A 13,149-nucleotide genomic window follows, 5' to 3' on the forward strand; every position below is an offset into this window, starting at 1 on the left:
GATGGAAACTAATCAAGGGAGAATCAACCTAGAATTAAGGAAAAATTTCCTGACAGTGAAAACAATCAGTGGAATGATTTGCCTCAAGAAGTTGTGTGTGTGCCAAACACGAGGTTTTTAAGAAGAGATTAGACAACTATTCAGTTTGAAATGGTCTAGTTTCCTGCTTGAGCAGGAGGTTGGACTAGAAGACCTCCCAGATCCCTTCCAACTCTGTTATAGTGTTATTCTGACATACGTGTGAATGCCTCACTATATGAATTCATTGAGTTCAGTTCAATGTACCTTACTATGAATTTCAGCATACAGATAAATATTTCCACAAATCGTGCACAAGGAATCTCCCTTGTCTATAAAGACAGTTTATAACTGATATTTTATAAACAGGCATTAGGGATCCACTTGTACTGAAAATTTGTTTTCAAATTAATATGCATAATACTACAATTATTTATTTATTTATTTATTTATTTTTCGTATTTCTATGCCGCCCAACTCTCCGAGGACTCTGGGTGGCTTACAACAAAGACAGTATGAACAATATACAATAAGAGATGTTAAAAAACCCATACACACCACTCATGGCCGGATCTCACAAGATCGCAGTGGTGAGATCAACGGCCCCAAGCCTGCAGGAAAAGCCAGGTTTTCACCATTTTCCGGAAGGCCAGCAGCGGTTCTGGCTCAGGAGGTAGCTGATTCCAGAGAGCCGGAGCAGCCACAGAGAAGGCTCTCCCCCGCAGACCCACCAGGCGATATTGTTTAGCTGACGGGACCCAGAGGCGGCCAATTCTGTGGGATCTTACCGGTCGTTGGGAACTATGCGGTAGAAGACGGTCTCGAATTAAAGGTGAATCCTGTATATGAAATAATTCTTTTCAAGTTCATGGAGAGCATTCTTCACTTATCAACATAATTTAAACATATATATCTGGACTTAAGATTTTATGATAACGCAATGGCAAAAATGCCATGAAACAGGCTTGTAGATTCATTCTGAATATTTAACACAGTATTCGTCACACAATCCTGCTGGGAATGTAGCTCTCAACACATTTTCAACACCGCCCATACACAATTCACTCATAAGCTTTCCCTTTTCTCATTTGCACTATTTGTTGCTACGCATGGAATATTTTTTACAAGGGAGTTGCTGCAATGAGACTTTAAAATAGCCTCTTTTATATTAACAGAGATTATTGTAAATCTTTACTAGAAGGTGATTTATCAAGAGGGACTTGCAATATTGTATGTGTGTGTGTGCGCACGCGTGTGTGTGTGTGTGTGAGAGAGAGAGATTTAAAATGTGCCCTCCTTTAAAAACTGCCTCCTTGTGTTGCAGTGAGGCTGTAAAAAGCTTCCATTGACATATATGGAAGTTATTTTAAAGCATTGAAATGAAGAATGGGGGATCCTTTCATTGATAGACAAAGAGCTTATAAGAAACCTTTGAAAATGTTCATGTTATAAGGAGGCTTGCTGACCATGAGCCGCACAAAGTCAGGGAAAGGTCTGACTGGAGAAATGAGTAGGACATTAATCCTTAGTAAAAACAAATAAAATAGATACCTTAGGGAGAAAGGAGTGTAGATTCTGAAGAGGATGAAAATCTCTAGCTGTTATTAGGCCATTCAGGGAACATTTGGTGATGGGACTGGACCCTTTTTTGTCTAATTGAAACCTTTAAGAATACAGGTAGTCCTTGACTTAACAACAGTTCATTTAGTGACCATTCAAAGTTACAACATCACAGAAAAAAGTGACTTATGACCATTTTTCACAGTTACAACCTTTGTAGCATCCCCATAATCACATGCTCAAAATTCAGATAATGGGCAACTGGTTCATATTATGACCATTGCTGTGTCTCAAAGTCATGTGATCATCTTTTGCAATCTTTTGACAAGCAAAGTTAGCATGATGCTAACTTAACAGTTACAGTGATTCACTTAACAACTTTGGCAAGAAAGGTCGTAAAATGGGGCAACACTCATTTAACAAGTTTCACCTAACAACAAATTTTGGGCTCAATTATGGTCATAAGTCAAGGACTACCTGTACAGTAAATTATTCTGTTTAACATAACTGATTTTAGTGAGACTAAAGCATTTTTAATTTATTCTGATTTAACCCAGAACCACCAAGTAATAAATGAAGCTGCATTCCTGAGCCCATATTATTAGGAGCTGGAAATTAAGTTCACTAAATATAATAAGGCTTACTGGTATATGTGTTATCCAGTACAATAGGAGACTGGTGGGCAAATGAAGACTAACATTGGCAATGGCTACAGTTGCAGTGAAAGAAACCCAGTAGCTATACATTACACTTAGCTTATTAAAAATTAATCAATTTCTTTTGTTTGTGCATTATATTGAATAGTTCAGGTTTCAAATGGACTGCATTGGCATAAGACAATAGGTGCAAGGGAGCAATTGCTTGCAACTTCCAGGGAAGGAGAGCTCTTACTCCTTGGAAACAGTTCCTAATATATGTGTTTTCTGGAGGAAGAGGGATACCACCACCAGAAGAAGCTTTAAGATTCTGGAAGCAGGAATGATCCCGAGGGGTGGGGGAGCACTTGTTGATTGTTTGTATTCTGTATATTGTTATATATTATATATTATATATTATGATTCATGTATGTTATGTATGTTAATTTCTTTTTTTTTTTATGTTAATAATAAAAAAAAATATGGAAAAAAAAAGAGCTCTTAATCCTTGCCACTGCTGCATCTGTCAAAATTTTAAAATTCAATATTTGGCAGGAAATTGGAACAAAGTTGTAGTCGCAAATTGTATTTAAATAATCAACATGTTCTTATACTGGAAATTCCTTTCCAGATAGTAATAAAGTATGGCATTGCGCTGAAGTGAAATGCTGCAATTTCCCACTTCTTAGCCAAAGGAAGGGTGAATAATGAAGGTAGCAGTTTAGAAGCTTCATTCAAACATGTTCTATTTATTTTTTAAAAAATTATCATTTAATATAGTGCCAAAATGTCAGTTTACATAATATTTGATTTGAATAATACATAATCCAATGATAGCTATTGACTCCATTTAGTAGTTGGAAAAGCGCAAGATCACAATTTTTTCATTTAAAAGATGGATGATACCATGGTTTATAATAGTAAGGCTCCATTAATACTAGTGTTTAGAAACTGGCAATCTTGTAATACATCAAATATTTTGGTCTAGTAGTTAAGGCATCAGACTAGAAACCAGGAACTGAGTTCTTTAATCCTGTCTTAGCTATGAAAGCAGGGGTGGGTTCTACTTACCTTTACTACCGGTTCGCAACGGGATCACGCGCATGCACGCTTCGCTCACACACACCTTGCTTCTGCGTATGCACAGAAGCTTCTGCGCATGCACCAAAGACGATATCCGGGGTGGTGGGCAGGGCCTCCCGCCAGTTTTGCTACCAGTTCTTGCGACTGGTCCGAACCGGGCCTAACCCACCACTGTATGAAAGTCAACTGGGTGATTTTAGGTCATTCATTCTCTCAGCCCAACTCATTTTACAGGGTTATGTTGTGGGAAAAATAGGAAGAGGAAAGAGTATTAAGTATGTTTGCTGCCTTGAATTATTGATAAAAATAATAAAGGCAGGATACAAATAAGTACAAAAAAATTACATTCCAATACTTTCTTTTAAGATGGTATTTTTGTTTATTTTAGCAAAATAAAACAATAAAAACATTGCACTTTTCATTATTGCACAACTCTGATTTTCTAATTTTTGGTACAAATATTGTATTGTTGTAATACATATTATTAAAAGTTCATAAAAACATTTGGTTTAGTTTCAGGCTTTTTTTCCATGGGCAACAAAACTGGAACTTCATTTTCAAATGACAGTTCTGCTCAGTTGGGTTTCCTCATGCAGACTTGACAGCGACTAATTATTTTTTCCATATTTTCAGCTTTTAGAGTCTGTGGCACTGGTTTCCTTTAAATATAAATAAGAATAATATATTTTAAATAAAATAGAATTCCCACACTTTAAACATTAAACTAATAAATGCTATATCAGTGTCAGTCACCTGTATTTAAATCAAAGTGCAAAAAGTAAAAATAATAATTAGGACTATGAAGTGCTTTGCATTTGAAGAGAGCTGCTGTAGAGCATATAAACCACATGCCCTAAAGTGGAATTCCTCTGTAGTTCTTGAAAATAATGATTTTTCCCACTTGGAGTCTTCAGGGTGACCCTGAGAAAAGTTATTGCTGATTAAATAGTTGATGGCAGGAATTCCACACACACATCGTCCAAAGCACCTTTTTGTGTTTGAATCAAAAGCATTAGGTAGCCCTGACAGTAAAACAGTTATCATAAAACAGTGTATTTATCTATGAAATTTTGAAATCGCCCATCTCCCTCACAGAGGCACTTGCTAAGTATAATGGTAGGTAATTATCAAAACAAAGATAAAAATGTCAGTTTTATTTGTGAATTGGCCAAGTGGTAGCATATTACAGTACAATGAAAGAATGAACCGACTCATTTTAAGTTGCATCACAGAGAAAGTAGTGTAAATAAAAATACCTGAACATTCTTCTTGAATTTAGTGTAGCCAACCAGAAACTGTAGGAATTTGAGTAGTAATTACATGTTCCTCGGCCATGACATTCAATGAATGGAAGGGCACGAAATTTTTCTAAGCATGACCCCGGAGATGCCAAAGCTTGTCCAGAAGCTTCTGAGCCTGCACCCGTATACTATAATGATAAATGACTTTAATAAAAATCTGGTTTGGTTAGTAATCTGTAGATAAGGAATACCAGTTTTAGACTTCCAATAATAATTGTATCTCAGAATATTAAAACGTCAAAGAATTCATCTGGGTTATTTTTACATAGCAATTGGTAGTTTTTGCTAATATTTGTAGGATTTGTAGCAGAAATTTCAGATACTTTTAATAATGCATTCTTTTTTTCTTTGGGAACTTTTGGGCTTGAGTATAATCATACAAACATAAAATAGCCTTGTGAGGATTCTTGTGACTTTTAAATCTTACAAATTTTATTACTGCAGTTTTCTCCAAGAACAGTTATGATACATTTGTTTTGTTAAAATACGAAAGATTGTCTTCTATTTTTGTCATAATAATCTTTAAAATTTGTAAGCTAATTTAAATCATCTATAGGTTCAGTAATAATTTCCTTTTTGTTACTTTTGTAATTTAATGGCCTGTTGAAATCATTTGAAAAAGTACTTATCTGACTTTATGGTTAGTGCTAGGCTTATCTAAGCTATCAAAAAACAATATATGGTTATAAAAATACTCACATAGCCATAAAATACTTACGTACCCTTTTCCACACATTAATTTTTTAAAAAAGCTGCACCTGTGCCAGCTTTCAACATAGTCCAGACAAGAAACCAAAACCATCTATCTACTACTAGTAACCTATAAACTACTATGTTCTACCTTATAACGCTTGTGTCTGTAACCTTTAATTGCATGAAAAGGTGCATCATAGAGCAAAATATTTTCAACCAACATCCCTCAAATGGACTAACGTACAGAATGCATCCAAAATCCAGGATCCATATCTCCCATGGAATTATCATTTTGACTGAACACTTTCAGAACCTGTTTTTTTTTAAATTTCTTGCCTAATGAATCATTTATTTCAAACAAAAAACCAGTACTTTTATTTATTTATTTTTCTTCTTACCATAACAAAAGAAAACCCTTTCCAAAGAGATTGCCAGCCTTGAGGACAGGATGGAACTGAAGTTTTTTGACTGTGGACTGCTATCATCATTGCTGGACCTTCGCAGACAACGCATCTACAGGGGAGAGACAAACATATCATGAAGAAAAGGGAGAAACAAACTGCAGCAGGCAAATGAATTTGGAAGAAAAGTGTTAATAAGTCAGGTGGCCAGCAGAACACACAGAAATGGAATAATTCATTTGTTATTCATCTTTTTACCAAAATGCATGTTGGTTTTATTTTTGGAAACCAACATTTTATCTGCTTAGTGTTTCTAATATAATGTCATGTATCAAATAAATATCTATATAGAAATTAGAAAGGGAAATCAAGTAGGAAAAATTACCTGCTAATATAGGACTCTAAAGCTCTTCCAGAAATTGGTGCCATATCTTCAGGTATTGGTGTTTCTGTTGACAACCAGTAGGAGTAATCATTGCGAGAAGCAAATCTGCAGACTGCTTGGGTATTACATAATAAAAAGGGCATAGTAGTAAATCTTGAAAGACAGCTGCCAGTTGTACCTGGATGATTCAGAAGAGAAGTTCTGGTGAGTTCAATAAAGTATCCTATTCTGTTATAGGTATGCTATGATGTTTATAATATTAGTAGAGATTAAATCCATACAAGGTAGGGAAATACTACAATAGAGATAATTCTGGGGGAGAAAATCTGTAAACAAAGGAGCAGTGAAGGTTTTTAACAGGGAAATATCAAAAGCTATGAGACAAGAAAACTTTCTGGGGTTAATTCCTTTGGAATTATCCTTGCTCTAGGTAAATCTTTTTAATTTACAATTGGAAGACATACATTAAAATAAAATAGCTAGAAAACATACATTTGTTAATGTAATAATTTTTTTTTTCTCCTCTTGGTGTTTTCTCAGGGATTTTGAAACAATCAGCTCATAGAGTTCTAAAACAGTACATAAAGAAATTAAAGAGTAATGCTTAAAGTTGCTGGCTCAAGGTTGTCTCAGCCTTCCATCTTTCCGAAGTTGGTAAAATGAGGACCCAGATTGTTGGAGGCAATGTGCTGACTCTGTAAACCGCTTAGAACTGTAAAGCACTATGAAATGGTATAGAAGTCTAAGTGCTATTGCTTATGCTGGCAGTTATTCTTGACCAAAATTCTAATTAAGAGATGAAATTACCAAAAATAAAGTTCTTTGATCTGGACAATTCATATATATGCTATCTTCTATACCCTAAAAGTGCTGCAGAGGGAAGATTCATCCTTAAGATGCAGATGTAGTCACAATTCTCCGGGAATTCACCAATTAAGACCTACAGTATGTTTAGAATTGCACTGTTGAATTTGTTATTTTAACCAGGACATGAAATGCTTGCTTTTGCACAGCAAACTTTATGTGATATCTTATTAAGAAAAATGAAGTATAAAAGTACCGAGGTCTTGTCCGTGTGCTTGTTCATTTCCTTGAACAAAAAGAAGAGAGTAGCCATTATAGATGTGAGTTGTCCCAGATGGACATGTAGGAATGTTTGTTGACTGACTGTGCCGGGAAAAAATAAAGCCTCTTTTCACTGGACTAGTTATGCAGCTTCCTGGGAATCCAGGAAGTCCCTTTATACCAGGAGATCCAAGCAATCCAGGTAAACCTACGCAGAAATTAATTAAAAAAATAATAATTAGAAATATTTGTGAACATGTCCACTTACAAACTCTGTGTCAAATATACCCAATATTTCCATGATTATTGTAGTCAGGTACAAGACAAAATCCAAATATTTCATTCCATTTTCTTATAATAAGTTCACCACTATAGTACCTTTTTGCCCTTGAAATCCTTTTTCTCCTTTGGGTCCAGGTGGTCCAGTTCTACCTGGAGTACCATGACGGCCTGACTGGCCCATTGAACCAGGAGGTCCTGGATTGATGAATAGAAGAAAAATGTTAACATATGTTCAAAACATACCTGAAAGGAAGGGATCATTTTGGAAAAGATTTGATGCAAACTTATTGCAAGACAAATGCCGAATAACAGCCAGTAATAACTAGTCCTCTGTATTTCACCCAGAAACACCTTCAAATAGAGGTGTTCTCTCTCTGAGTTCTTCCAGCATAGCTCCTGAGTTTCCTAACAACTGAAATGACAGAAAGGCATCCCAGCCAAGAGCTCCATGTCAACCCCACTTCACCAGGACTGTCATTCTGGTGGGGACGGAGACAGACAAAGCATGCTGCCTGCTTCCTCTTCTGACCACTATTCTCGAGGTCTCCATTTCTTCCAGCACCATCAGACGTGTTGCTGCCCCTCAGCTGAGAGATGGATGGAGCCACGCCTGCGCAGATGCCAAGCCGGCTATATTAGCCAACATTAATGGGGGCTTAGGAAAAGCAGTTGGAACCCTCCACTCGGCGCTAGGGTTTGGGGTGGAGTTAGGGGATGGAGTAGCGGGGTGGGGTGCACTGGGGTTAAAAACGGTGATGGGAGCACGTATGGTTAGAGCTGACAATATTTCACTGAAACTGCACTGGGTGATTGTTGGAGCGTGCCAAATCGTGGAAGGTAAAACTTTACTACAACCTCCACCTTGTTTGGTGTTTCCTTTCGCAGCCTGATTCGGAACCTGACACTCCAAGTAACACGGGGGCAATAATCGCCACAAACTTGGCATCTTGAAGATATTGGGCTTAACTCCCAGAATGTTGAGATCTTCACATCTTCAAATTCCCAAGGTTGAAAAAACATTAAAATAGAAGAAAGGAAATGTGTACCTGGGAGACCAGGTGACCCACGGGGACCAGGATCTCCTGAGCTTCCTGGGTTTCCTGGAGGTCCAGCAGGTCCTGGGCTTCCTGGGAAAGAAACTGCTTTCACAAATGCTCCAGGCTGGCCTAGTAATGAAGATACAAGCAAATAAAGGGCTCTTTGTTTATCTATGTACAATTACAATTCTAGATTAATTACCATTCTTTACAATTGCAATTATTTATAAGCAAATAATATTACAAATCCAATTCAATTAAGTAAAACGGATCAAGTGTATTTGCTACCAGGTAGTCCTTTTGGCCCTCGAGGCCCTGCTATTCCAGTTGGTCCAGGTGGTCCCCGATTGCCCTTTTCTCCTAAAAGGAAGATCCTATTATTAGACAGGAATTATATGATTATGATGCCAAAGAATACTTGTGAATTCTATAAAGCTCACATAACTATGGGAATGCATGTCCCAATTTACTATTGTACATCATTTTATCAGTTTTGGAGAGAAAGGTTGATGTTATTTGGTTTTGGTAATACAGTAGGATCTATCATCAAAGAAATATGCATAAAGATGTACATTCAGTACAAATAGTGTTCTGCACAAATATCTACGTTGGCCAATTATCACATGCTTTTGTCTCGTGTGTCTCAAACATAATTGTAGGTGAAGATCTTCAAGCCAAACAGCTATGAAATACTTGTTTTGAATCTTTATATTTAATGACCAGCCCTGTCAAGGAAGTAAGCTAACAAGAACGAGACACATAGAAAGAATCTTTGGACTTTACCCAGGACAGAAACTGGTCCATTTTACACTGGAATTTTCCTAACTGGATCTAATCCCTTGAATACACTGTCAAAAGAGATCACTGGCTGAGAATCTCCATGGCAACTAGCAAGAATGTGCAACCTGTTTTGGCTCTTTTTGAAGTATGCCTCTTTTTTCCTTTCTAGGAAAATTTAAATAATTTAAATAAATTTTGAGGGGTTTTTTTTTTTTTTTTTGTAAATAATGTGGGTCTCTTTCTAGGTTTAGAATCCCAAGTTTAAATTTAAGGCTTTTTGCCTGCTAGCTCCTACTTTATAAATTGTGCAAAACATAATCCAGCTTGATTTCAGAGATAACAAGAACAATACATGTTCACACCATCTCTCATAGCATTTAGGCAGTGACAATAATGAGGGAAAAAATGGCAAGGAAACAGACAAGCTGCTCTCTATATCTTAGAGTCAATTTGTAAAATCTTTGCAAGAAATCACAGCTCCAGAGTTGCATTAAACCAAGCTCCTATATAGAACATCCTGGAAAAGGTCTTCGTTGTAATTAAGAGCTAAAAATAAATGGACAACTCAAACTATTAGTCCAGAAAAAGTTCTCTATCTGCAGTATCCCATTTATATTTCATTCATGACGTGTGATATATGAATGACATAATATGGTATTCTAGAATTAGATAAAATAGGAAAATACCTTTTATTCCTGGTAATCCTGGAAAGCCAAGTTCACCATCAAGGCCCTGATAACCAGGGCTACCTTCAATTCCCTGTAAATCAGGGTAAAAATAATCTTTATCAGTTTAAACCCATCTTCAATAGATTTTGTAAGTAGAGTAGAGAGAAAATGCACATCGGTTTAAAGAACACATTCTCAAGCAAACAGAAGCATTGCCAATGGAAAATTGGAGACTATAAACTCAGTCATCATAATTGCTGGCCTTATATTTCTATTGTCTCACTAAAAGTAAAAGTAGCACTGAAACTAATTCTTTGCCATTATTTAATCCACCTCTAATTTTAAAATAGGCACCTTCCTGTATAAATACCTCCCTGTATTCTTAACAATGTTTAATGATTTGGGACCTGTTATCTTTACTAACAACAAAATACAAGCATAGCTACATTCCTTATTATTGGACACACAGTCTTCTACATGTTATTCTCAGAAGAATGAGGGCTCAACAGAAGAAAAATTACCCATATCCCAAACACTCATATTTCAATGAACGTGGGATGAAAATGCTTTTTGTATTTGCTCTAAGCTTCCCTGTTCCCATGCCTTAACAGCAGCTAGCTCTTAACAGAAATGAAACGGCTTATTCCATCTATCAGTGAAACAGCAGCAACAACAACAACAAAATCTTAGGACATTTCACCAGCCTTGTGACACCCACTAATACACCCCCTAATTCTGCATTGATAGCTAAAAAAATGAAACAGAATAAAATTCCTGAAATTTAAAAAATTGATCGTTCCAGTTTAGTCATTTTTGCAAAATGTGATAGCTTTCCTCGTCAACAATTTTGCATTGTTGCAAGTCTAAAACATAAAATAAATGAATGACTAATAAAGGATATTTATTTAACTTACTGGCATACCAGGTGGGCCATCGTCACCTTTCATTCCTGGTAGGCCTGGAATTCCATCTGTTCCTTGGACACCTTTGTTTCCTTTTATGCTGTAGCCTGGGACTCCAGCAGGTCCCGGGCTACCAGGAAGACCTATATTTCATGGGGAAAGTACATGTATTTGGGACAGTGGTGAAATCCGAACCAGTTTGATACCGGTTCACTGGCCATGCATGTGTGCTGTGTGCCAAATGCATGCTGCGTGTGCATATGCAGTGCATACCAAAAGGACGCTTAGGAAGGTAAATAGAACAGTAGGGGGGAATCAGTTGTGCCGTGCGATTTAGCTTTGCTAGAAAGCAGGATTTCCTGCTTTCTAGCAAAACTAAACCCCGCGGTACAGCTGATTGTCAGAAATACTGGTTTGGGTGAACAGGAAGCTTTTTTTTTTACTACTGGTTCGTGTGAACCCGTGGTTTTTATCAGTACTGGTTCACCCGAACCGGTAGCATTTCACCCCTGATTTGGGAATAGTATATTAACCAAGAATTATGTTAAATTATATGCATACCCATTCTATCTCTTATATCTCGTTAATAAAATACAATGTATGTATGACACTTTTCAATTTAAATCTTCAAAGTTGGTAGTAAGGTCCACTTCCACAGGCAGCTGCCAGGAAGAACATCCACACATATACACTTAACACACCACAGGCTAAAGGCTTTTGGTGTAATGCAATCTTGTGGAATATTAATAATATTGTATGTACCTCAGGGGAAAGAGTTCCTTAGAATGCCATAGACAAAATCTGTTATTGAAACAATAGCTCACAACTCTCATAAATTCTTCTCTCTAACTTGAAAGGCTTTAACGGGATTGGATAAATTAATGGAGGACAAGTCTATCAAGCACTAATAGTCTTAAGTTAATGGAAGACAAATTTATTGAGCGCTAGTAGTCTTGAACACAGGTTGGATGTATCTTGCCTCCAAATACATTTGCAGGAAAGAAAATGGGGGAAAAAATATGCATCTCTACCGATATGCAGAAAAAAATGGTGGACATGATGTGCTTTGGTCTGATCCATCAAGGCTATTCTTATGTTGCTAAATTAAATGCAGAGATTATTGGACAATATGCTCCCAAATATCTTCCCTACAGAAGACAGCTGCTTAACTGTAAAGCAGAGCAGCTAAATGAAGAGGGAAAAACACCTAAAGTAAAAGTAGGAAAAGATTCATGATGAATCTGATCAGGCATAAGAAATGAATAATTGCATCTATTTTGTAGTAAAAATAAGTTGCAGCAAAGCAAACATTAAAGTTGCTGTATAATAATGGTTTCTTACCTGGATTTCCATCTGGGCCAGGAGGACCTCTGTTTCCTTTGAGGTTAAGTATTCTCCCTGGTTTTCCTGGAAGTCCTGGTGGTCCAGGTAAACCAGGAGGTCCACCAGGTCCTTGATCTCCCATAACACCTTGAAAGCCTTGTGGTCCTGGAAAACCATCTACTCCCATATCTCCTTTGATACCTTGGGAATGAATATTTTAATCAAGTTAAGAACATATTGGTCATTATATATTTAAGGGTACTATGATTTTGTTCCAAAAATTCTAAAAAACCTAAGCTAGTGATGTCAAAAAATATAAACTTTATCCATCATTACTGATCTCTCCACAGATATGTTCTTTTCCACATATTTTCCATGAATATACTTTCTGGTAATACAATCTACTTTCCACTTACAGGAATTATAACGTTGGATATATAACCCAGTTTGGATCATATGTTATGAGTTAGAAGTTACTTTATTTATAATGATCACTGTTAATTTTACTACGAGACCGCCTTCTGCCGCCGACAGCCTCCCACCGGCCAGTACACTCCCACAGAGAGGGGCTTCTCCGGGTGCCGTCGGCCAAAGAATGTTGACTGGCGGCCCCCAGGGGGAGAGCTTTCTCTGTGGGAGCACCTGCCCTCTGGAACGAGCTCCCCCCGGAGATACGGACGATCCCGGATCTACGTACTTTCCATCGGGCCCTCAAAACTTTTTTATTTCATCAAGCCGGGCTGGCCTAACTCTCCAATGGTGTAATTTTAATTTTAATTTTAAATGGGGGATTTTAACTGTTGGGCCAAATTGTTTAATATATTTTAAATTGTTTTTAAATTTTGTATTTTATGTTTTTTACCTATGGCTGTTCACCACCCTGAGTCTTTCGGGAGAAGGGCGGTATATAAATTTAAATATTAAATTAAATTAAATTAAATTTCTAATCAGATAATGTGATGGCCTCTCAGCCAAGAGTAGACAATCCAGAAATCCTGAAGCATTTATATTCAGCT

At 36.9% G+C, this 13,149-nt stretch overlaps 1 protein-coding gene across 1 annotated transcript in view; it reads right to left on the bottom strand.

Moving 5' to 3' along the window:
* Positions 1-3,870: 3,870 nt before the first annotated feature.
* COL4A3 (collagen type IV alpha 3 chain) overlaps positions 3,871-13,149 on the bottom strand; it is a 69,572-nt gene continuing 60,293 nt past the window's right edge. The window contains exons 42-52 of the mRNA XM_070944944.1: positions 12,152-12,334; positions 10,823-10,953; positions 9,927-9,999; positions 8,749-8,820; positions 8,470-8,589; positions 7,520-7,618; positions 7,137-7,349; positions 6,077-6,254; positions 5,689-5,803; positions 4,553-4,725; positions 3,871-3,955 (exon numbers count right to left, since the gene is read on the bottom strand). Coding sequence (XP_070801045.1) covers positions 3,871-3,955; positions 4,553-4,725; positions 5,689-5,803; positions 6,077-6,254; positions 7,137-7,349; positions 7,520-7,618; positions 8,470-8,589; positions 8,749-8,820; positions 9,927-9,999; positions 10,823-10,953; positions 12,152-12,334 — 1,442 coding nt within the window. The remainder of the gene's footprint in view (positions 3,956-4,552; positions 4,726-5,688; positions 5,804-6,076; positions 6,255-7,136; positions 7,350-7,519; positions 7,619-8,469; positions 8,590-8,748; positions 8,821-9,926; positions 10,000-10,822; positions 10,954-12,151; positions 12,335-13,149) is intronic.

The sequence above is a fragment of the Pituophis catenifer genome, unplaced genomic scaffold, assembly GCF_029215685.1.
Source record: "Pituophis catenifer annectens isolate HBS135680 unplaced genomic scaffold, rPitCat1.0.hap2 SCAF_6, whole genome shotgun sequence".
Classification (NCBI taxonomy): Eukaryota; Metazoa; Chordata; class Lepidosauria; order Squamata; family Colubridae; genus Pituophis; species Pituophis catenifer.